The sequence below is a fragment of the Pelecanus crispus genome, chromosome W (assembly GCF_030463565.1).
Source record: "Pelecanus crispus isolate bPelCri1 chromosome W, bPelCri1.pri, whole genome shotgun sequence".
Classification (NCBI taxonomy): domain Eukaryota; kingdom Metazoa; phylum Chordata; class Aves; order Pelecaniformes; family Pelecanidae; genus Pelecanus; species Pelecanus crispus.
The window spans coordinates 21,189,704-21,214,137 of record NC_134675.1 but is presented as its reverse complement, the minus strand read 5'-3'; the positions used below and the strand labels follow the sequence as shown (position 1 = coordinate 21,214,137).

The window sequence follows — 24,434 nt, the reverse complement described above, 5'->3', positions numbered from 1 at the left end:
GACAGAAACAACAGGGGAGAGAGGTGTAGAGGGAGGGAAAACCCTGCAAGAGAGACAGAGAGAGATCTAGAAAGGGAGAAATTGAGAGAGAGGGAGAGAGAGACAGGGGCAGAGAGAAGAGAGAAGGAAAGAGAAAGGGTGGGGGGAAGACACTGAGAGGAAGTGAGATGGGAGGAGAGAGACATGGAGAGCAAGACAGAAGGGGGGGAGAGAGGAGGAGGGGGAGCGAGACAGAAAGATGGGGAGGGAAATCAAGAGAGAGGGAGAGAGAAGGGGGGGATAGAGATGGGGAGGGAGAAATTTAGGGAGAGGAATAGAGAGACAGAGAGAGAAAGAAGATTAGGGACAGCAAGAGAGATAGAGAAAGAGGCACACACACACAGAGACAGAGGGAGGGAGTGAGACCAGAAAAGAGACACGGACAAAGGGGGAACAGACAGGGAGAGAGAAAGCAACACGGGGGGGGGGGGGTGATGGAGAGAGACAGAGATTAAAGAGAGACCTGGAGAGCATGAGAGAGAGATGGGGAGAGGGAGGGACAGCCTGAGAAGGAGAGCAGATGTGAGAGAGGGAGACAGGGGGAGATGGAGACAGAGATGAGGAGCAAGAAAGAGAGTTGCCCTTTATGTGAGAGAGCTGCTGGAATGCATGGAGTTCTGTCTAGGGATGGATGATGAGACAACTGAGAGCTTATGGCTAAGGATTAAAAAGCAAACCAATACAGGTGACATTGTAGTGGGTGTCTGCTTTAGGCTGCCTGATCAGTAAGAACAAGTAGATGAGGCCTTCTACAAACAGCTAGTAGCATCACATTTGCAGGCCCTGTTCCTCATGGGAGACTTCAACCACCCCAATATCTGCCGGTGTTTTGCACCGGGGGGGGTGTGGTGTGTGAGAGAGAGAGATGGTGCAGGGTTCTTTCTGGATCTCAATAAGAAAGGCCTGACAACAAATGGCTTAATAAAATACCTGTTTTAATAAGACAGAATAAGAAGAGGAATATAGATAACGAGTAAATCTTACATCCATTTAGATGCTTGGAACTTGTGTTCATGCAGAATTGGACAGACCCTGGATGGATCTCTCCCATGGCATGCTGTGCAAATTCTGTCCGTGGAGAGAGGTTCCTCCTTTTTGGTCATTCCAGCTATTATATAATTTTCTAACAAGAAAACAACTCTGTTCATAAAGGATGTTTACATGATAACTTCTTGCTGCATTTTTAGATAAACACAAAGCCATGCAGGTAGTGCAATTACCAGTACCAAGTGGGAGCTCCCTGAAGGCCCCTCTGTTAAAATGAGCTGACTAAGTTTGTCCTTCGGCCAAGCAATCTGTGCAGAACAATGCAGGCCTGAAGGCCACACTGCACATGCAACACAGCACAGCACAGGCCTGGGCCTACTTAGGTTAACTGTTATGTGGATCATTAACTCCTTGATGTATAGTGGTCTCCCGGTCAGGATCCTTAAAAGTGAAGGGACAACACAGCAGGGCAGAAGCAATTCAGGAGGTTCCTGGAGAGCATCAGTGACAATTCCCTGACACAAATGACAGAAGGGCCAAGGCGGAGAGGTGCTCTGCTGGACCTCGTACTCACAAACAAGGAAGGGCTCATTGGGGATGTGGAGGTTGAAGGCAGCCTTGGCTGCAGTGACCATGAGATGGTGGAGTTCAGGATCCTGAGGGCAGGGAGGAGGGTCAAAAGTAGGCTCACAACCCCGGACTTGAGGAGAGCAGAATTTGGCATCTTCAGGGATCTGCTTCAAAAAGTGCCATATGATAAGGCCCTGGAGGGAAAAGGGACCCAAGAAAGCTGGGTAATACTCAAGGATGATCTTCTCCAAGCTCGAGAGCTCTACCCTAATGAGAAGAAAATCAGGCAAACAAGCCAGGAGGCCTGTGTGGATGAACAAGGAGCTCCTGACAAAACTCAAACACAAAAAGGATCCATACAGAAGGTGGAAGTAGGGACAGGTAACCTGGGAGGAATACAGACATTGTCTGAGTATTCAGGGATGAGATTAGGAAAGCTAAAGCCCAAATGGAATTGCATTTGACAAGGGATGTCAAAGACAGGAAGGACTTCTATGAGTATATAGGTGACAAAAGGAAGACTAGGGAAAATGTGGTTCCACTGCTGAATGAGATGTGGCACCTGATTTTACAGGACATGGAAAAGGTGGAAGTACTGAATGCTTTCTTTGCCTTACTCTTTACTAGCAAGACCGACCTTCAGGAATCTCAGGCTCCTGAGACCGGGGGAAAGGCTGGAGCAAGGTAGACATACCCTTGGTGGAACAGGATCAGGTTAGAGAATAAGAATACTTGAGCAACCTGGACATACACAAGTCTATGGGCCCTGATGGGATGCACCCATGAGGGCTGAGGGAGCTGGCAGATGTCATTGTAAGGCCACTCTCGATAGTATTTGATTGATCATGGTGACTGGGAGAAGTGCCCGAGGACTGCAGGACAGCAAATGTCACTCCTATCTTCAAGAAAGGCATGAAGGAGGACCCAGGGAAATACAGGCTGGTCAACCTTACCTCAATCCCTGGGAAGGTGATGGAGCAGCTAATCCTGGACACCATTTCCAGGCACAGGAAGGACAAGAAGGCCATCAGGAGTAGTCAGCATGGATTCACCAAGAGGAAGTCATGCATGATTGTAATGATTGTATTGGGTCTGTCTGGGATGGAGTTAACTTTCCCTATAGCAGCCCTCATAGTGCTGTGCTTTGTAGTTGTAGCTAGAAACACCAATGTTTTGGCTATTGCTGAGCAGTGCTGGCACAGCATCAAGGCTGTCTCTCCAACACTTCTGCCCCCAAACTCCAGTAGGCTGGGGGTGGGCAAGAGGTTGGGAGGGGATATAGCCAGGACAGCTGACCCAAACTAGCTAAAGGGATATTCCATACCATATGACATCATGGTCAGCAATAAAAGCTAAGAGAAAGGAGGAGGAGGGGTGTCCTGGTTTCGGCTGGGATAGAGTTAATTTTCTTCCTAGTAGCTGGCATAGTGCTGTGTTTTGGATTTAGTAGGAGAAGAATGCTGATAACACACTGATGTTTTTAGTTGTTGCTGAGTACTGCTTATGCTAGTCAAGGACTTTTTTCAGCTTCCCATGCTCTGCCAGGCGCACAAGAAACTGGGAGGGGGCACAGCCAGAAGAGTTGATCCAAACTGACCAAAGGGCTATTCCATACCACATGACGTCATGGTCAGTATATAAACTGGGGGGGTTGGCCAGGGAGCAGCGATCGCTGCTCGGGGACTGTCTGAGTATCGGTCGGCGGGTGGTGAGCAATTGCATTGTGCATCACTTGCTTCGTATATCATTATTATTATTATTATACTGTTACTATTATCATTACTATTTTACTTTATTTCAATTATTAAGCTGTTCTTATCTCAACCCAGGAGTGTTTCTCACTCTTACTCCTCCAATTCTCTCCCCCATCCCATCGGGGTAGGGGGAGTGAGCGAGTGGCTGCGTGGTGCTTAGTTGCTGGCTGGGGCTAAACCACGACAAGGGGGAACATTTGTTATTAAAGTGTTTGTCTTCTGAAGCAACCATTATGCATACTGAGGTCCTACTTCCCAGGAAGTGGCTGGACATTGCCTGCTGATGGGAAGTAGAGAATATTTTTTTTTTGCTTTGCTTCTGCACGCAGGCTTGCTTTTCTTTATTAAAATGCCTTTATCTCGACCCATGAGTTTTTCATGTTATTTTCTCCCCCTTTCCCACTGAGGAGGGGAGTGAGAGATCAGCTTGGTGGGCACCTGGCAGCCAGCCAACGTTAACCTACCACAGTCTGTTTTGGTGCCCAATATGGGGCACGAGACAACAGCAGTTTTGAATTGAGTGTACTATAGCTATAGCAGCTATTTATAGAATCATAGAATCGTTTAGGTTGGAAAAGACCTTTAAGATCATCCAGTCTAACCATATTTAGTAGCAAGTGTCTATGTGGCTCACGGAGTTTGCTGGCTGCACTGCTTATCTCTTTATTTTGCTGAGCTTGGGAACATGTTAATACAAATAATGGCTATGTGCTTTGCCCCAGCATTGATGGCCTCACTGTGCTGGGGGAGCTATCTTGTGGGGAGGGTGAGAGAATACATCTCCCTCTCCCTACCTGGGATTGATGTGGATGGTTTTATTCTGCAGGCTCCCGAGGTCCTTGTTCACCCTTACATGAGCTGTTTAATACTACTAATTAATACCATTGGCATATTATGGGTTTTGTGGAATCTGGTGTCATCCTGGTGTAAGAGAAGACAACTTTTGGGTGAGGCAATACTGAAATGTGCCTTGAGGTGGCCGGTCCCTGGGTGGCAGGGTATGTGGAAGGATTTGGGCGGATTCCTAGGATGGTTATCACCTCCCATAACCTGGGAGTTTACACCTGAACAGCCAAACAACCCTGGCAAACTGATGCGCCACCTGATAGAAGGGTGCCTTGCCTACCCCAATGAAAACCAGCAGCTTCTAGCACTGTACTGGGGCCTGGCCTGTGCCTATTGAGCCGCAGTTCAGTACTCTCAGAGGACTGTGGTTGAGGCAGGGACCCAAACTGCATCTGAGGACACCATGGTTGAGATAGGGACCCAAACAACAACAACTACAGTAATTGCCCCAGTAGTGAAAAAGAAACAGTGGACAAGGAGAACAACGGGTCCATATCATCAATTAGTAAGGGAGGAGGAAGAAGAGGAAGGGTTTGATCAAGAAGCTGGTCCTTCGACACAGAAATTGGAGGAAGGAGTGAGAGAATTCAAACAGGAAGCGGAAACTACCCGGTCCCTGACCTCATCAGAACATTGAGACATACAGAAAGATTACAGCCTCCAGCCAGGTGAGCATATTGCTGCCTGGCTGCTCCGATGCTGGGATAATGGGGCCGACAGTCAGCAATTGGAAGGTAAGGAAGCCCAACAGCTGGTATCCCTCGCTAGAAACTGGGGAATTGAGAGAGGAATTGGAAAAAGAGGCAGCAATTTGCAGTCTCTGGAGACAGCTCCTCTCAAGTGTGAGGGCAAGATATCCTTTCAAGGAAGATCTTGTGAACTACCAAGGAAAGCGGACTACCACAGATGAAGGCATCCAGTACCTGAGAGAATTAGCAGTGCTGGAAGTCACCTACAGTGAGCTAGACAATGATGAGGTCTCCAAAGATCCAGAGGATGTCCTGTGCACACGGGCCATGTGGAGGAAGGTGATTCAAAGTGCCCCAGCATCATATTCTAACAGCTTGGCAGCGATGTATTGCCTGGATATGGATACACCAACTGTGGAGAGAGTGTCTTCTTGGCTCCAAAACTTTGAAGAAAATCTCTGTACCTCCTCATCCCTATGGGCCAGCGCCTTGGCTGTCAGGGGCACCCCAAGGAGTCAGTCCCCTCCTGCCCCAGTCAGAGGGAAAGGGAGCCCCAGGCGCATGCCACGTGGTGCACTCTGGTTCTTCCTGCTTGTCCAGGGGGAGGACATGAGGAAGTGGGATGGCGAACCCACCTTTAAGCTGGAAGCCCATGTATGCGAACTGAGGGGGAAGACAGCTGTTAAGAAGGGGCCACCCAAGAAGGCTGTCAGCTTAGTTTCTGTAGAGACACAAGGCGGCAATCAGCGATCTCCCAGACATAGAAGGACTGAAATCTCCTCCCTTGATTCTGGTGAGGGGACTTCTGGTCTGGCACTGCAAGGGTCAAACAGTGAACACTCCGACCAGGAACAGGAATAGAGGGTCCCTGCCTTCAGCCAGGAGGAGAAAAGGGATGAACGGGTATGCTGGACTGTGTGGACTCGATGGCCTGGCACATCAGACCCACAGAAGTATAAGGCTTTGGTAGACACTGGTGCACAGTGTACACTGGTACCATGAGGATATAGGGGCACAGAAACCATCTGGATCTCTGGAGTGACAGGGGTATGCCAAGAATTGTCTGTATTGGAGGCTGAGGTGAGCTTAACAGGGGACAAGTGGGAAAAGCATCCCATTGTGACCGGCCCAGATTCCCCTTGTATCCTTGGCATAGACTACCTAAGGAGAGGGTACTTCAAGGACCCAAAGGGGTACCGATGGGCTTTTGGTGTAGCCACTATGAACACAGAGATTAATCCACTGATTGCAACGGATGTCGGAACAATGTGAGGAGTACCAGCAGCGGTGGCAGCAGCAAGCAGCTGCAAGGGACACACGAGGGATACACAAGGACAAGGAAAGACTACGACTGAACAGGGGGTGTTCCCTGAGCAACTAAGCCCAGACCTGCTGATCGGATGAGCCAGCAAGGGTTGGAGCCTGCACCCAGCAGCGCGAGTGATTTAAACAGGCTAAAACAATCAGCCCAGCTGAATGCAGTGGACATGCATATATACATTTCCCAGTGGGCAGGCATGTGGCAGTGGGCAGGCGCACAGCAGCATGGTGACCACCCAGCAAAAAGCCGTGTTCTCTGCTTCTCCTGAGCTTCTAGCACCTGGTAGAACCAATGCAGCCACACAGACAGAGCTCCTGACAAAGCATGCAACCACACAGGCTTCAGACTGCAGGATGTGTGCGGGGATATTCCTGGAGATGGAGGGTGATAGCAAGCATGCCTGTGGGAGGTGTGACCATGTAGATGAAGTCCTCTGCCTGGTGGCCGAGCTTCAGGAGGAGGTGGGCAGAATGAGGAGCATCTGAGAGTCTGAGAAGGAGATTGACCAATGGAGCTGTGCTCTACCATCTCTGGTACACACAAGCCAACTCAGCATGGCCACTACGGAGGTAGGTCCAGGATGTCTTCTGTGCCAGGAGGAAGGCAGCGTTACAAGGGATAGGGAGGGGTGAAAGCAGGTTACTGCATGGAGCTGTAAGAGGAACCCCTCCTTACCCTCTCAGCTACTTCTACAGAATAGGTACGAGGCTCTGGGTATGGTAGATGAAGCACATAATGAGACAGAAGAGGAAGAACTTATGCAAGCACTCTCACCAAGGTCAAATCGACCAACCCCTCACATCAAGAGCTGCATTAAGAACAGTGCCGAGAAGAAACAGCAACGAGTTATCGTCATAGGTGACTCCCTCCTGAGGGGAACAGAAGCACCCATTTGCAGACAGGACCCTCTTTTCAGGAAAGTTTGCTGCCTCCCTGGGGCCTGAATTAGGGATGTCACCAGACGACTGACAAGCTTAGTATAGCCTTCAGACTATTACCCACTCCTGCTCTTTTACATGGGTACTACTGATGTTGCAACAAGAAGTCCAAGGTCGATCAAAAGAGATTTCAGGAACCTGGGAAGAATGCTAAAAGATTCAGGAGCACAGGTAGTGTTTTCCTCAGGCTTCCAATAATAGGGAGAGAATTTGGAATCATAGAATCATAGAATCGTTTAGGTTGGAAAAGACCTTTAAGATCATCCAGTCCAACCATTAACCTACACTACCAAGTCTACTGTAAGCCAATCAAGGGTAGACTAGACTAAACCATGTCCCCAAGTGCCACATCTACCCGTTTTTTGAACACTTCCAGGGATGGTCACTCCACCACCTCTCTGGGCAGCCTGTTCCAATACTTGACTACCCTTTCCGTGAAGAAATTTTTCCTAATCTCCAATCTGAACCTCCCCTGGCACAGCCTGAGCCCATTTCCTCTCGTCCTATCGCTAACTACTTGGGAGAAGAGACCAACACCCACCTCACTACAACCTCCTTTCAGGTAGTTGTAGAGAGTGATAAGGTCTCCCCTCAGCCTCCTCTTCTCCAGGCTAAACAACCCCAGTTCCCTCAGCCGCTCTTCATAAGACCTGTGCTCCAGTCCCTTCACCGGCTTCATTGCCCTTCTCTGGACACGCTCCAGCACCTCAATGTCTTCCTTGTTTTGAGGGGCCCAAAACTGGACACAGTATTCCAGGTGCGGCCTCACCAGTGCCGAGTACAGGGGGACAATCACTTCCCTGCTCCTGCTGGCCACACTATTCCTGATACAAGCCAGGATGCTGTTGGCCTTCTTGGCCACCTGGGCACACTGCTGGCTCATGTTCAGCCGGCTGTCTACCAACACCCCCAGGTCCTTTTCGGCCAGACAGCTTTCCAGCCACTCCTCCCCAAGCCTGTAGCGTTGCATGGGGTTGTTGTGACCGAAGTGCAGGACCCGGCACTTGGCCTTGTTGAACCTCATACAGTTGGCCACGGCCCATCGATCCAGCTTGTCCAGGTCCCTCTGCAGGGCCATCCTACCCTCCAGCAGATCGACACTCCCAGCCAGCTTGGTGTCATCTGCAAACTTACTGAGGGTGCACTCAATCCCCTCATCAAGAACATTGATAAAGATATTAAACAAGGCTGGCCCCAAAACAGAGCCCTGGGGAACACCGCTCGTGACCAGCCACCAACTGGATTTAACTCCATTCACCACTACTCTCTGCGCTCGGCCACCCAACCAGTTTTTTACCAGGCAAAGAGTACTCCTGTCCAAGCCATGAGCCGCCAGCTTCCCAAGGAGAATGCTGTGGGAGACTGTGTCAAAGGCTTTACTGAAGTCCAGATAGATGACATCCACAACCTTTCCATCATCTACCAGGCAGGTCACCAGGTCATAAAAGGAGATCAGGTTGGTCAAGCAGGACCTGCCTTTCATGAACCCATGATGGCTGGGCCTGATCCCCTGGTTGACCTGCACTTGCCTGTTGAGTTCACTCAAGATGAACCTCTCCATAATCTTTCCCATCACCGAGGTCAGGCTGACAGGCCTGTAGTTTCCCGGGTCCTCCTTCCGGCCCTTCTTGTAGATGGGCATCACATTGGCAATCCTCCAGTCATCAGGGACCTCCCCTGTTAACCAGGACTGCTGATAGATGATGGAGAGTGGCTTGGCAAGCTCCTCTGCCAGCTCCCTCAGTACTCTCAGGTGGATCCCATAGACTTGTGAGCATCCAGGTGGCATAGCAGGTCATTAACTGCTTCCTCCTGGATTATGGGGGCTTCATTCTGCTCCCTGTCCCTGTCTTCCAGCTCAGGGGGCTGAATACCCTGGGGATAACTGGTCTGGCTATTAAACACAGAGGCAAAGAAGGCATTAAGTACCTCAGCCTTTTCCTCATCCTTAGTGACAATGTTCCCCCCCACATCCAGTAAATGATGGAGATCCTCCTTGGCTCTCTTTTTGTTGTTAATGTATTTGTAAAAACATTTTTTGTTATCTTTTACAACATTGGCCAGATTAACTTCTTGCTGGGCTTTCGCTTTTCTAATTTCCTCCCTGCATGACCTAACAAGATCCCTGTACTTCTCCTGAGTTGCCTGCCCCTTCTTCCAAAGGTCATAAACTCTTCTTTTTTCCCTGAGTCCCTGCAAAAGCTGCCTATTCAGCCAGGCCGGTCGTTTTCCCCGCCGGTTGGTCTTACAGCACACGGGGACAGCCCGCTCCTGCACCCTTAAGACTTCCTTCTTGAAGAAGGCCCAGCCTTCCCGGACCCCTTTGCCTTTCAGGACTGCCTCCCAAGGGACTTTCCCAACCAGGGTCCTGAAGAGGCCAAAGTCTGCCCTCTGGAAGTCCATGGCAACAGTTTTGCTGGCCCTCCTCTTTACATCGCCCAGAATCAAGAACTCTATCATATCGTGGTCGCTAAGCCCAAGACAGCCTCCGACCACGACATTTCCCACAAGCCCTTCTCTGTTAGCAAACAGCAGGTCAAGTGAGGCACCTCCCCTGGTAGGCTCGCTTACCAGCTGTGTCAGAATGTTATCCTCCACACAATCTAGGAACTTCCGAGACTGTTGCCTCTCTGCTGTGTTGTATTTCCAGCAGATGTCTGGCAAGTTGAAGTCCCCCACAAGAACAAGGGCTAGCGATTGCGAGACTTCTCCCAGCCGCTTGTAGAACGCTTCATCTATCTCTACATCCTGGTTGGGTGGTCTATAGCAGACTCCCAACAGGACATCCGCCTTGCTGGCCTTCCCCCTCATCCTTACCCATAAGCACTCTACCTTGTCATCACCACTGTAGAGCTCTATACAGTCAAAACACTCCCTAACATACAGGGCCACCCCACCACCTCTCCTTCCCTGCCTATCCCTTCTGAAGAGCTTATAGCCATCCAGTGCAGCACTCCAGTCATGAGAGTCATCCCACCATGTTTCTGTGATGGCGACTATGTCATAGCTATCCTGCTGCACAAGGGCTTCCAGCTCCTCCTGTTTGTTGCCCATGCTATATGCATTGGTGTAAATGCACTTGAGCCGGGCTATCGATTTCACCCCCAATGTTGCCATGCTGCCCCTGGGCTCCTCACTAGCGGGCCCATTTATATCCCCTTCCCCCTTCAAACCTAGTTTAAAGCCCTCTCGATGAGCCCCACCAACCCATGAGTGAGAATCCTTTTCCCCTTTGGAGACAGCTGAACTCCTGGTGCTGTGTAAACCTCCCCATGATCAAAAAAACCAAAATTCCACTGATGGCACCAGCCTCTGAGCCACCTGTTAATCAAGTGAGTTTTCCTGTTCCTTTCAGTATTCTTCCCTGGCGTTGACAGGATTGAGGAAAACACTACCTGCGCTCCCGATCATGCGACTAATCGCCCCAGTGCCCTGAAGTCCCTTTTGATTGCTTTTGGACTTCTCTCCGCAACTTCATCACTGCCAACCTGCGTAACCAACATCGGGTAATAATCAGAGGGCCGTACCAGATTGGGGAGTTTCTTAGTAATATCTCTCACCTGGGCCCCAGGGAGGCAGCAGACTTTCCTGTGGGATGGGTCCGGATGGCAGATCGGGCCCTCAGTTCCCCGCAGGAGGGAATCACCCACCACAATTACCCTCCTTTTATTTTTAACAGGGGCAGTTGTAATCCGTGGGGCTGACTGACTGGCCCTCGGCAACCCCCTGGCTGGACCTTCGCCTTCACCTCCCTCCCCGCTTGCCTGGCCCTCAACTTCCAGGGCCCCATATCTGTTATGTAAGGGCAGCTGGGAAGGTGAGGGAGGCCAGGAGGGGATTCGCCTGCCTCCCCGGGCAGGGACCTGTTTCCGTTCCCCCCCGTCTCTTAGGTCCCCTCCTTCTGCTTGCTGGCAAGAGGGTAGGTGATCCTCTGCTCCTTGTGGGGCCTCCGCCTGTTGCCCTGGCCCCAGGGACGGTAGGGTGTGGCTCCACCAATCTATCTCCCTCTCACCCTCCCTGATACTCCTCAGCCTTTCCACCTCCTCCTTCAGCTCTGCCACCAGGCTGAGCAGATCATCTACCTGGTCACAGCGAAGACAGCTGCCGTCCCCGCTGCCCTCCAGTATAAGTGACAGGCTCAGGCACTCCCTGCAGCTGGTGACCTGGACAGATGCATGTTTGTGCGGGAGCTCCGTCTGGGTCACTGCATTCCTTCTGGCAGAGGCTTTCGGGCGGGTGGTAACCATAGCTGTCAGGTCTTCTCCTGAGTTTGCCTTTGGAGCTAGGAGCGGGGGCACTCGGCCTTCCCTGCGCGAACTGCCCGTGCCAACTGACACACCACGCCCTGGTCGCCGCGCTCCATGGGGGCTGCTTTTATAGGTGGGGGGTTTGGCCGCCGTCACTCCTGGCCCTGCCCATGCTGCATCAGAACTGCTGCACGTCAGCAGCTCGCCCTTTCCCGCTCTTCCCCGCTCGAGGAGGGGGTCTGGGCTGCCCGCTCTTGCCCTGCGCTTTTTGCCGCCTTAGCAAGGGTGCTCCGGCACAAGCGTCCACTCCGGAGCCCTTCGCCTCGGTGACTCGGAAGAAACAGGCGAGCCCAGGATATCAATACCTGGCTCCAGGACTGGTGCCTCTGCAAGAACATTTATTTTTATAACCATGGAAGAGTCTTTGAAACACAAGGTATGCTGGGGCCTAATGGGATCCACCTGTCCTAATGGGGGAAACGCATCTTTGGGCGTAAGCTGGCAAGACTGATTGAGATGGATTTAAACTAGAATCGATGGGGGAAGGGGATACCATCTGGAACTCTGAAGGTAAGCCAAGGGTTGGCATGTCATCCCCTGTGGGCAGCAATGCTAATGGGAACATTTACACTGATCCAGGGAGTGCAGAGGGCTCAGGAGCACATCTGAAATGCTTGTACACCAACGCACGCAGTATGAGAAACAAACAAGATGAACTGGAAGCGATGGTCAGTTCCCAGAGCTATGATGTCATTGGTATTAGCGAGACTTGGTGGAATGAGTCCCACGATTGGAGGGCTGGGGTGGAGGGCTATAGGCTGTTGAGGAGGGATAGGCAGGGCAGACGAGGTGGAGGAGTTGAATTCTGTATGTAAGGGAGAGGTTTGGCTGTACAGCCCTTACAGTTAGGGATGATGTGGTTGAGAGCCCCTGGGTGAGGATTAGGGGGATAGAAAACAAAGGAGATGTTATTGTGGGTGTCTACTATCGATCGCCCAGCCAGGATGATAGCACTGATGAGTTATTCTACAGGCAATTAGGAGAAATCTCTGGATCGGTAGCCCTTGTCCTTATGGGAGATTTCAACTTCCCAGGCATCAACTGGGAATACCATACTGCTGTGACGAGCAAGTCTGGGAAATTCTTGAAGTTTGTGGAAGATAAGATAACTTCTTGACACAAGTACTCAGTGAGCCAACTAGGAAAGATGCCCTCCTAGACTTGTTGTTTGTGAATAGAGAAGGACTCGTGGGAGATGTGACGGTAGGTGGCTGTCTTGGCCACAGTGATCACAAGATGGTCGAGTTTAAAATTTTCAGTGTAATGAGAAAAAAGGTCAGCAGAGTTGCTTCCCTGGATTTCAAGAGAGCAAACTTTAAGCTATTCAGGGAGCTACTTAGCAGTGTCCCCTGGGAATCTGCTTTTGAGGGCTGAGGGGTCCCTGAGTGCTGGTCAGTTTTTAAGAACCGCCTTTTAGAAGCACAGGAGCAGGCAGTCCCATTGTGTCATAAGTCAAGCAAGCGGGGCAGAAGACCAGCTTGGCTGAAGAGGGAACTCCTTGTGGAGCTCAAGAGGAAAAAGAAATTGTATGATCTCTGGAAGCAAGGTCAGGCTTTGCAGGAAGGTTGCAGAGCTGTGGTTTGCATATGCAGGGAGAAGAAATGAAAGGCCAAAGCTCAATTAGAGTTGAAGCTGGCCAGTGTTGTGTCAGAAAACAAGAAGGGCTTTTTTAAGCATGTTAATAGCAAGAGGAGGTCTAAAGAAAACGTTGGACCAATACTTGTTGAAGATGGTCACCTGACAAATAGGGATGAAGAAAAAGCGAAGGCATTCATTGCTTTTTTGCCTCAGATGAGTTGTATTAACTGAATGTTCACAAGTCCATGGGGCCTGATGGGATTCATCCCAGAGTACTGAAGGAGCTAGTGGATGTTACAGCAGGACCCCTCTCGATCATCTACCAAAGGTCTTGGTAACCTGGGGACGTCCCTGCTGACTGGAAGCTAGCCAACGTTATTCTAATTTACAAGAAGGGCATGAGGGAAGACCCAGGAAACTAGAGACCTCTTAGTCTAACCTCAGTTCCCGGAAAAATTATGGAGAAGCTCATACTTGGTACTACTGAAAGGCATTTAAAGGACAATGCAATCATCAGGCACAGTCAACATGGGTTCACAAAGGCAAAGTCCTGTCTAACTAATTTAATATCCTTCTATGATAAGGTCACCCACCTAGTGGATGAAGGGAAGGCGGTGGATGTAGTTTTTCTGGATTTTAGTAAGGCTTTTGATACTGTTCCTCACAGCATCCTTCTGGACAAGTTGTCCAACTGCGAGATGAGCAGTTTCACGGTGCGCTGGGTGAAAAACTGGCTGAACGGCAGGGCTGAAAGGGAGTAGTGAATGGGGCTGCATCTGGCTGGCAGCCAGTCACCAGCAGTGTTCCTCAGGGCTCAATTCTAGGGCCAGTTCTGTTCAATATTTTTATCAGTGATCTGGATGCAGGAGTTGAATGCACCATTAGCAAGTTTGCTGATGATACTAAACTGGGAGGTGCTGTTGACTCTTGCGAGGGGCGAGAGGTCTTGCTGAGGGATCTAGATAGATTGGAGCATTGGGCAATCATCAATGGTGTGAAATTTAACAAGAACAAATGCTGGATTCTGCAGCTGGGACAGAGTAACACCAGGCACAAGTATAGATTGGGAGAGGAGTGGCTGGACAGCAGCCCTGCAGAAAAGGATCTGGGGGTGCTGGTTGACATTAGGCTCAATAGGAGTCAGCAGCGTGCCCTGGCAGCCAAGAGGGCAAACCGCATTCTGGGGTGCATCAAACACAGCATAACCAGCCGGTCAAAAGAGGTGATTATCCCACTGTATTTAGCATTGGTGCGGCCTCACCTTGAGTACTGTGTGCAGTTCCGGGCCCCACAATTTAAAAAGGATGTAAAGGTACTTGAACACATCCAGAGGAGGGCAACAAGGCTGGTGGAAGGGCTGGAAGGCATGTCCTATGAGGAGCGGCTGAGGACTCTGGGTTTGTCTAGTTTGGAGAAAAGGAGGCTGAGGGACGACCTCATTGCTCTCTACAGCTTCCTGAGGAGGGGAAGTGCAGACAGAGGTGCTGATCTCTTCTCCCTGGTATCCAGTGACAGGACACGTGGGAATAGCTCAAAGCTGCGCCAGGGGAGGTTCAGACTTGACATTAGGAAGCATTTCTTTACCAAGAGAGTGGTCAAATGCTGGAACAGGCTTCCTAGAGAGGTGGTCGATGCCACATGCCTGTCCGTGTTTAAGAAGCATTTGAGCAATGCCCTTAATAACATGCTTTAAGTTTTGGTCACCCCTGAAGTGGTCAGGCAGTTGGACTAGATGATCATTGTAGGTCCCTTCCAACCAAACTATTCTGTTCCGTTCTATTCTATAGCTAATAACTGAAGAATATTAAACCTTGCTGGCTGTCCAGTCAAATGGAAGCAAGTCTAAGGAAATCAAACATCTCACCAGACAAAAGCTTTTTCTGTTACAGTTCTAAATCATGCACAATCTCCAGCAGCCTCTGTGGTGGGTTGATCTTGGCTGGCAGCCAGGTGCCCCCAAGCCACTCTATAACTCCCCTTCCTCTTCTGGACAGGGGGAGAAAATAAGACAAAAAACTCGTGGATCAAGATAAAGGCAGTTTAATAAAGAAAAGGAAAGGCTGCATGCAGAAGCAAAGGAAACCAAAAAGATTTATTCTCTTCTTCCCATCAGCCGGTGATGTCTAGCCACTTCCTGGGAAGTAAGGCCTCAGTACGTATAGCAGTTCCTTCAGAAGACAAATGCCTTAATAATGAATGCCCTCCCCTCCTCCTTTCTCTTAGCCTTTATTGCTGAGCACGATGTAATATGGCATGGAATATCCCTTTGGTCAGTTGGGGTCAGCTGTCCTGGCTCTGTCCCCTCCCAACCTCTTGCCCATCCCCAGCCTACTGGCCTTTTTGGGCAGGGGTGTTGGAGAGACAGCCTTGATGCTGCTCAGCAGTAGCCAAAACATTGGTGTGTTATCAACACCATTCTAGCTACAAATACAAAGCACAGCACTATGAATAAAGTTAACTCCATCCCAGCCAGACCCAATACAGCCTCTCAGAAAATAAGAGCCCAAAGATGACTTGCAGGGTCATGGTTTGCTCAGGTTTTCTTTTGAGAGAGAAAAGGGAGGAGAGGAAGGGAAGGGACCCAGGAATTCATACATTTATTACCCATATGAAATAAAGCCTAAAAAGGCTCATGCTTCACAAAGCTTTCCCCTCTTCTACCTCCCTCCATTTTTACCTTACTTAACAAATTATCTCCAGTTTTCTTTAGGTCTCTTGGAGTCTCAAATGATGCCTCTTAATTATTGGGGGGGGAGGCAATAATGACAGTCTCTTAGAGCAGTTTCCCATGGTCTAACAGCTATTATTTGGAGGAAGAAAAGTCTACCAAAGAAGATACTGACAGTCCATTCCAAAAAATCCTCCTCTTCTAACTACCAAGTTTACATTCTTTGCAAAGAAAAAAAAAAAAAATATCAAGGAAAGGAAAGAACAAAAAGCAAGAAAACCATTTCTGATACTCTATACACACAGTAAGGTGTATATTATCCTTTGAAAGTGACTAAAGAGCTTCCACCAAAAAGTTTTCATTTATACTTTGTTAGGCTTGTTTTTTTTAAAATACATTCTAAAAGCAGAAATAAAAAAAATTAAAAATTAAGGCCAACGTAAGTATACATGTACAACATGTTTAGAACACAACAAGTATTTGACTACATTGTGAAAAGGTTAGACTAGTAAACATTAAGAGCTAATGAATAAGGTTGGCTGTGGGTTCAAAACAATTGGTAATGATTAACATGCCAAAAAATAGATTCCCTGTATGTTACAATCATTCTTTTCTGTTAGTAAGTGATGTTAGAAACATTTGGAGGGGTTGGTTTTGGTTTTTAAATAAGTACATAGCTTTTAATCCCATTTATGTATACACTTTTTTTTTTCCTCACCTGAGTATTTAGAAGATAATCCTTCATTTCTCTACACTTTAGGTTCTTGCACTCTGAATACATATTTCAGTTTTCAAGTTGGCATTATTGGAAGCGACTGCATCTAAACAATGATTCTTTGTTTAAATGTACTCAACTGCTTTACTCCAAGACAAGGCTGGTAGTGTCCTATAGCTACCTTTTAAAAATCAGGTAAACAATCATCCTTGAAAAAAATGTAAGAATGAGCTGATTTGTTCTTTATTATTCATTTCCTGACAGTCTGCTATCCCAGATCACCAGTCAAGAAGACAGAGGATTTTGCAGAAGGAAAGTGATACATGAACATTTTAAATTAAGTCCAAAAAGTTCAAAAGTTTATTTCAGTACTATCACCATAAGAAACAAACTGGCAAATTCCTACCTGCTAAGACATCTCCTCCTCTCACTTTTCCACTATTGTTCCCGAGAGAGAAAAGGCATACCGCTTAACTTTAAAATTTAATTTTCAGCAGTCCTTCGGGGAAATTATTTGCGCACATTATTTATTCAAACAATTCTTCAATTGTTCTAGATGCCTTGCATCTGCATCCTGTAGAATTAATATAGTGGCTTTAGACTGAAAAAAGGATTAAACTGTATAGTCATCAGAGATCTATCAGTCATCTTTGACATTTCTCTAAACCATCCTTAAGCTTTGGATGTGAAATGGGATCTTTTTCAACATATTTATTTCAGGCACTGAAAATCCAATCAAACTTGTTAGAATATCATCAGCAAAATCTACTCTGAGATAAGCTGAACCATCAGAAATTTTTGTCTTTATACCCCTGGACCCATTGCTGCTTATGAGGTTTCCATTAAGAGTTACAATAAAACATCTAACTTTCAGAATTGGCTTTTATGCAAGGAGAACAGAAATATAGGTGAAAGATGGAGAAACTAAATCAAGATCACATGCCTCTACTACTCTACAGGGAAAGGACTGCATATCATTCTCTTGCTGATCTGCTTTTGGATCAGTTTTTGAAAAACATACTGGTTCATTATCAGCAGCCTGCTGTCAGAAGTGCACTGTAATTTATGTCCACTCTGAACTAGGTCTATATCATTCCACCTTTCTTTGGAAAATACTACCAAAGAGAAATCTGCAGAATTGTAAGTCTGACTTATGCTATTATGCTGTGAAAAGTTACTTGTACTGTTTTCATCTCCAGCAGATACTGTTCTTTCAGAAGTCTTTTGCTTGCTGGCAGCTTTTACAGGCTTCTCTCATTTATATAATCTTTTTCATAAGTGCCATTTAAAGATGAATCACATGAACTTCTAGATGTATGTAGAAGCCTCTCAGTAATTAAATCTATGTTTCTCTTCATGACCACTGACAGCACTTCTTCCAGCTCTCTTTGGATATCTTCTTCCAGAAGAAAATCATCTTCCAAAGGAAAGTAATTTAAAAAGCCATCAACATTCCACAGGAGGTGAAATTTGTTCATCTGAATGAGGCAAAGGATTTCCAAATTCTTGTTATAAAACATTTTCATCATGTGCAGTAAGTGAACCTGAGGCTGTACTAAAATTGTCACCTCTACTGCAGTATCTGTTTTCTGAAAGTGTCACATTATTTAAAGCAAATTCATTATTTTCATCAAGACTAGCTAAAAGATCTTCATTTGAAGGGCCTAGAGTTTGTCCTAATTTATCTACAGGCCTTGGAACAATTTGTTCATGATCAGTTTGTCCAACAGGATTAAGGTTCTCAGCTTCCCCAATTAATCTAGCAAGGACTTATTCCCGAGTATACTCCACTATAAGAACCTCCACTTCATCAAGAATTTCACATTTTCTGGTTTAAGAAGAAGGACTCCATGCAGCGCTACAGGCTTGGGGAGGAGTGGCTGGAAAGCTGCCTGGCAGAAAAGGACCTGGGGGTGTTGGTAGACAGCTGGCTGAACATGAGCCAGCAGTGTGCCCAGGTGGCCAAGAAGGCCAACAGCATCCTGGCTTGTATCAGGAATAGTGTGGCCAGCAGGAGCAGGGAGGTGATTGTCCCCCTGTACTCAGCGCTGGTGAGGCCGCACCTGGAATACTGTGTCCAGTTTTGGGCCCCTCAATACAAGAAAGACATTGAGGTGCTGGAGTGTGTTCAGAGAAGGGCAACAAGGCTGGTGAAGGGACTGGAGCACAGGCAGTATGAGGAGCGGCTGAGGGAACTGGGGTTGTTTAGCCTGGAGAAGAGGAGGCTGAGGGGAGACCTTATCGCTCTCTACAACTACCTGAAAGGAGGTTGTAGTGAGGTGGGTGTTGGTCTCTTCTCCCAAGTAGTTAGCGATAGGACAAGAGGAAATGGGCTTAAGCTGCGCCAGGGGAGGTTTAGGTTGGAGATTAGGAAAAATTTCTTTACGGAAAGGGTGGTCAAGAATTGGAACAGGCTGCCCAGAGAGGTGGTGGAGTCACCATCCCTGGAAGTGTTCAAAAAACAGGTAGATGTGGCACTTGGGGACATGGTTTAGTCTAGTCTACCCTTGATTGGCTTAGAGTAGACTTGGTAGCGTAGGTTAATGGTTGGACTGGATGATCTTAAAGGTCTTTTCCAACCTAAACGATTCTATGATTCTATGACTCCAAGATAACATGCAATATTCCCCTGTACAGTGGTTTTTTTGTTCCAGGGGGAAGATTACTATAGAGAACAGGGACTGGTTGATATTCCATGCCCTGAATTTGATCTATCCCATCAGTTAGTTGCAGCATCAGCATTTGAGTACACTTTGCTTCCCAGGATTCTTGGAATGCTCAGGTGTTGGCTGTTACTTCTTCATTTACAGTATTTTTTTCCTCTGAGCTTCTGCAACTGTGAACATGCTGGTTGGCTAACATCAACCAGTGAATCAATCTGTATAGAGTAGAAGCCAGACAACTCTCTTTTGGGAGCATCTAAAATGCAATCAGGCGAAATGGGATATTCCAAATCTCTTAGATCTGGTAAGAAGCCATTGCTCAAATATCTCTGTTAATCTTAGCTTGACTTAAGTTACTACTGCTATTTTTTTCACAGATACAATTAATACAGGCTTCCAGCCATATCAAAGGAACTTCAACATGCCACATAGATGAAAGCCAAGTTTCTACTCTTGATGCAATGTTAGATGCAGACTTTTTCTTTTAAGTTAAAAGGAAAAAAGTGAATTCTCTAGAACAAAACCCAGAAAGATGTTTTTATTCTTCTGACAATAGCTAAAGTTATAACGTCTCTCACTTGCATTATATAGAAATTTGCTCTCAATTCAAAGTTCAGCTATTCTAAGTGTGACAATGTAGAAGCAATTACAATTAAAAACACTTCCACTGATGCTAAAAATAAACATGCAGGTCAAATAATTAAACAAGTAAGCTTCAACCAGCATAAACAGCCTATAGTTTACTCATCACAAAGTATCAGGAAAGTACTGAGACTTCTACAAGCAACCCTTCTTGGTGGCTTCATCTTTTCCTGTTGATTTAATTGGAAGTATACACCTGAAATCCTTTTGCTGTGGATGGAAAGAGAACATATAATAACTAGAAGAAGAAAGGTTCTCCTTCAACTGTTTTTTGTTTGTTTTATTCCTATCAGTGCTGCTGTTCACACCCAGTCTACTTTAAAAATTGACCCAAGAAGTTATTCTCACATCTCATTAGCACTGTTAAGAACACAAGTCAGAAGCCCCATTTACAATACAAACAAGATGGGATCTGTAAGTATTTGTACCATAGGGGCGATTTTTACACTTTAACACAATGAAAGCTTTGGAACTGACAACAGAAGGCTAGCCTGAAATATCAATGTTATCTAGAGACCCAGTCCAGGGTTTGGCTGCAATAGTACCAAGTTTTGGCAGTCATTGTCTCAAGAACATCAGCAGTTAATAAGCTCTAGCTTCTTGTTAGTTTTGGAAGTAGCTATGCACATTTAAGTTGCATAATTGCATTTGGAACCTGTTTAACCCCTTAAGGGGGATGACCAAGGAGCTCAACCTCCCTACAGAATTACACCAAAGAAAAATTACTGTAAGAATAGTTCAGAAACACAAGGCTTGTCTTCCGACATCATAACCTGCAGCTAAGAAAAAAAAACCCTGCCTTAAAGGTCTCCCCAAAACTCCACCATTTAGAAGAAACTGTACAGTTACTTAAGGGAAATAACCCATTTGTTTACTCATCAACGGGTCTAATCCCGTAGGCCTCTTGTAAGGTAAGGACCGCACATCACGCCATTTTTGGTAAGTTTCTCATCTCGGCCACGCAGTCCTTAGGCAGCCTGTCACCCGGTTGGCGCTGCTACCCTGTGCCAAGAACCCCAGGGGTGGTGAGACCAGCTGCCACCCCGCATCCCTGCGGGCACCGGCGAGCTGCAGTGGACAGCGAGGTGAGACGGCCCGCCCCACCAGAGTCATATCGGGGACGGGACACATACCTCCCTACTCCTCAAACAGGCTGACCGAGCCCGAACACCTTCCCCTGCACCCTACCCTCAGCTGAGCCACCCCACACTTATCTGGAGCAGGAGTGGTACCGAACGAGTGGAAAGAACTAACAGTGCAGCCCACCTCCCATCACTCGAGTTGCGGGTGGGAAGGGAGAATACACCTGCTCTCTGTGCACAGCCCCCAAAAACCCCGCGCAACCCAACAACCAATGAGATGTGGAGCCACGCGCGCCTTTAAGCATCGCAAGAACCCTGCCCCACCCCCTCCGGTGCTAGGGGATAAGCACAAGGCGGAGTTTTCGTAGACGCCATTTTAAAAAAAAAAACAAAAAAAAAACAAAAAAAAACCAACCCGAGGTTACTCTCCTTTACCACCTTCCATTGTCTCCACTGTTGTTGCCGCTCTTCTTGTGGCTTCTGTCAGGCAGGTAAAACGAGCGAACGAGCAAACAAACTAGGCACACCGCGGCGGTGTAGGGTGGATCGCGCTCACCTCCTCGTGACACCCAGGCCTGTCTTACCGTGGTCCACACGGAGGGCGGGGCGAACTAGAGGCCATCCCTGCCCTGACGGGCAGCTGCCTTACCCAACGGGGCCGCAATGGGACCCGCGGGGGGGGAGGAGAGGAGGCGGCTGGGCCAGTCGCCTCGCGGTGCTGGTGGATGTGTGTTGGTGGTGGGAGCTGCTCACCTTTCTCTCTCGTACGTGGTGGGCGCAGGTAAGCGCGGCTCGCGCGTGTAGCTGAGGAAGGGGTGTTCCGCTCGCGCTGGGGAGGAGTGGGCTGAGGGAAGTGGAGCTGTTGATCGCGCTCCTCTTGACGCTGCTGTATGACACAGTAACGCGGGAGGCCTGAGTCGCCGCCAGGCCCCAGGATTTTCGTGGGCTCCCGTAGGGACAGCGCTCTTCCCCGCTGGCGGGGAGGTGGAATTGGGTAGGTCCGGGGACTGCTGCGTGGAGGAGGAGGCCGGGAGTGACTCCTTAGCTAATGTGGAGTGGTTTGGCGCAACCTGCGGGCCCAAGGGGGTCCATCTGTCCTGAGGGAAGGACGAAAAGGGTGATCTGTGTCTCTGCCGGCAGCCGTCGCGCCTCGGCGACCTTAGCGCAGGCACGGCGGCCCAACGGGTGCGGCTCCCAGAGCGGCGATATGATGGAGGCCGGCTGCACTAGCGGGTGCGTGCTAAGGCCGGGGGAGCGGCCGCTGCCGCCTTCCTGCGCCTACCCTGGGTAACTGTGCGTGGGGCGAGTTTTTGGGAATTATGGCGGGCAGAGAAGAAGAGGAGGGAGGGCGCTCTCGGCTGCGGCCTGTGCGGAAGCGGCCGTGCTAAACCGATTGGGGAGCGCTCTGCAGCAGGGCCTGCTTTTTTTAGGGGTGATCACGGCGATGGCGGAGTTCTCGTGGCGGGACTGTTGCGCTCTGTCAGCCCCGCTTGAGCTCGGGTGAGGGCCGCCGAGTGCCTCCTTTGTGTCTCCCTGGGCAGAGCGGGGGAAATCTTGTGACCGCGTGGTGGTGGTTTTTCGGCTCCTGGCTCCGCCTAGCAGTGGATAGGCGCCATTACAGCGGCCGCCATTTCTGCTGGCCCTCGCCACCGCGGAGGTGGGTCTCGGGTTGCGGGGGTTTATGTAACGCCGCCTCCTTCCCATCCTCCCCACCCAGGGAGTGAGCTGGGTTTCCGAGCGCTCTGTGGCGACTGGCTGTGCCCGAGCAGATCGTGGCGCGGCTTGCGCATGGGCTGTGGAAGGGGAGGCGTCCGGGCGGGAAGGGCCGTTCGTCCCGGAGGGAGCGGGGTAGAGACGCGCCGGCATCTCTCAGCCGGCACTCATGTCCGTGACCGCTTTCTCCTTGCGATGTTTTTAAAAACATTGCGTTAGTTAACTTAATCCCGCAAACTCGATTTACACAACAGAGCGCAGTAACTAATTGAGAGCACCTTGTCCTGAACGCTATATTACACTTCGTCCACCCGCAGCTCTAAAATTTTTGGGAGGGTCGTAAATCGAATAGGGTCTGGGATAGAATAGAAGAGGGTCTGGAAGGGCTAGCCATTTGAACCTGGTGAAATTTCTCTTCCTGCCTTCCCCCCCCCCCCCCCCCCCCCCGCGCTACTGGCAACGTCTGTTTGAGACTTGTCTATTCTTTAAGCGGCGCTTTTCCATTAGCTCAAATTAGAGCTGGAAAATACTGGAAATACTGAAAATAGCCTGGAAATACTAGCATGTGCTGGGAAGGCGGTCTCAGCAGCGGCTGTAAAAGAGTGCATGCCTACTGGCAGTGTTTGCTGTTAGCCTGCACAAACAGGGTGACTTACAAATTAACAGATGATTGAAAGGATGTTTTAAAAAGTTAAACATACCTCACTTTTTCTTCGTGGATACGTTAAGTGTCAACTGCTTGTTCAGGCTATGGAAGTTGAGCAATAAAATCCAAGGGGGGGGAAAAATAGCATTCTTTGTTTGGCTGTTATCTGTACAAATGAATTTTTTAAGAGAATAAGGTGCAAAATTGTTCTGCCTGGACTTGTAATGGGTTTTACAAGTATTCTCATGTGGACTTAACAAAAATAGATCTTGAAAGAGGTACCTGTTTCACAAAGTGAAAAATGTTCAGCTGCTCTTGAGATTCTTCGTGCATGTATGCAGAGGTTATAACTACAGTATGGTATTTTTAACATAATTTTTCTAGTGTGGCTTGTGTGCAATTTCTTTTGTTCATAATGCCTGATAGTAAGTTGATAGAGAATTTATGAAATTAATGTTGGTGATTATAAGAACTTTTTAGTCTAAATTGTTTAGAACTAAACAATAAGCAGATTCATACATAATGTCTCTTAAACGTAGTTCAATATATGTATTATATAACATGCTAAAAATAGGAACTGGATCATTGTTTACTTTAAATATCTGAAAATCATTATCAGTAAATGTGATTGCTTAAAACTAGCAAATGCTTGAAAACTGAGCAAGTCCAGAATCATTCAGACTGTAATTGTTTATCTGTAAGTTTACAGACTTTATTATTATTTCTCCTCTTAGAGATGTGTTTGGCCTTGTTATGTTTTCTCATTTATAAAGAAAAGCTTTGCAGCAAAAACTCGGGTCAAACCCCCGGTTTTAGTTGTAGCGAGAATCAGACCTGTAAGTGAACAGAGCCTGATCTATGCTGTTTTCATAGGCTTCTGAAGCAGTAGGCTGTTGAGTTTTGATCCCACCCAGAACACTTGAGTTTTGCTCTGCAAGCATATATAAAACCGGTAAGTTCTAAAAGCGGGCATCTCTCTCTGTTTTTCCCTTTAGTACGATGTACGGTTTTGTCGTGGTTTAGCCGCAACCAGCAGATAAGCACCACGCAGCCGCTCGCTCACTCCCCCTGCCCTGGTGGGATGGGGGAGAGAATCGGAGGAGTAAGAGTGAGAAACACTCCTGGGTTGAGATAAGAACAGTTTCATAATTGAAATAAAATAAAGTAAAATAGTAGTAGTAATAATAACAATATAGTAACAATAATATACAAAGCAAGTGATGCACAATGCAATTGCTCACCACCCGCTGACCGATACCCAGACAGTTCCCAAGCA

At 48.1% G+C, this 24,434-nt stretch overlaps 1 protein-coding gene across 1 annotated transcript; it reads right to left on the bottom strand.

The window, feature by feature from the left end:
• Window positions 1–17,653: 17,653 nt before the first annotated feature.
• Window positions 17,654–22,665, bottom strand: LOC104029200 (recQ-mediated genome instability protein 1). Its single transcript, XM_075725600.1, is given in 8 exon segments — window positions 17,654–17,885; window positions 17,887–18,223; window positions 18,226–18,277; window positions 19,029–19,229; window positions 19,231–19,377; window positions 19,379–19,406; window positions 19,408–19,556; window positions 22,240–22,665. Coding segments are annotated over 8 exon segments (1,572 nt in total).
• Between the last annotated feature and the right edge of the window lie 1,769 nt (window positions 22,666–24,434).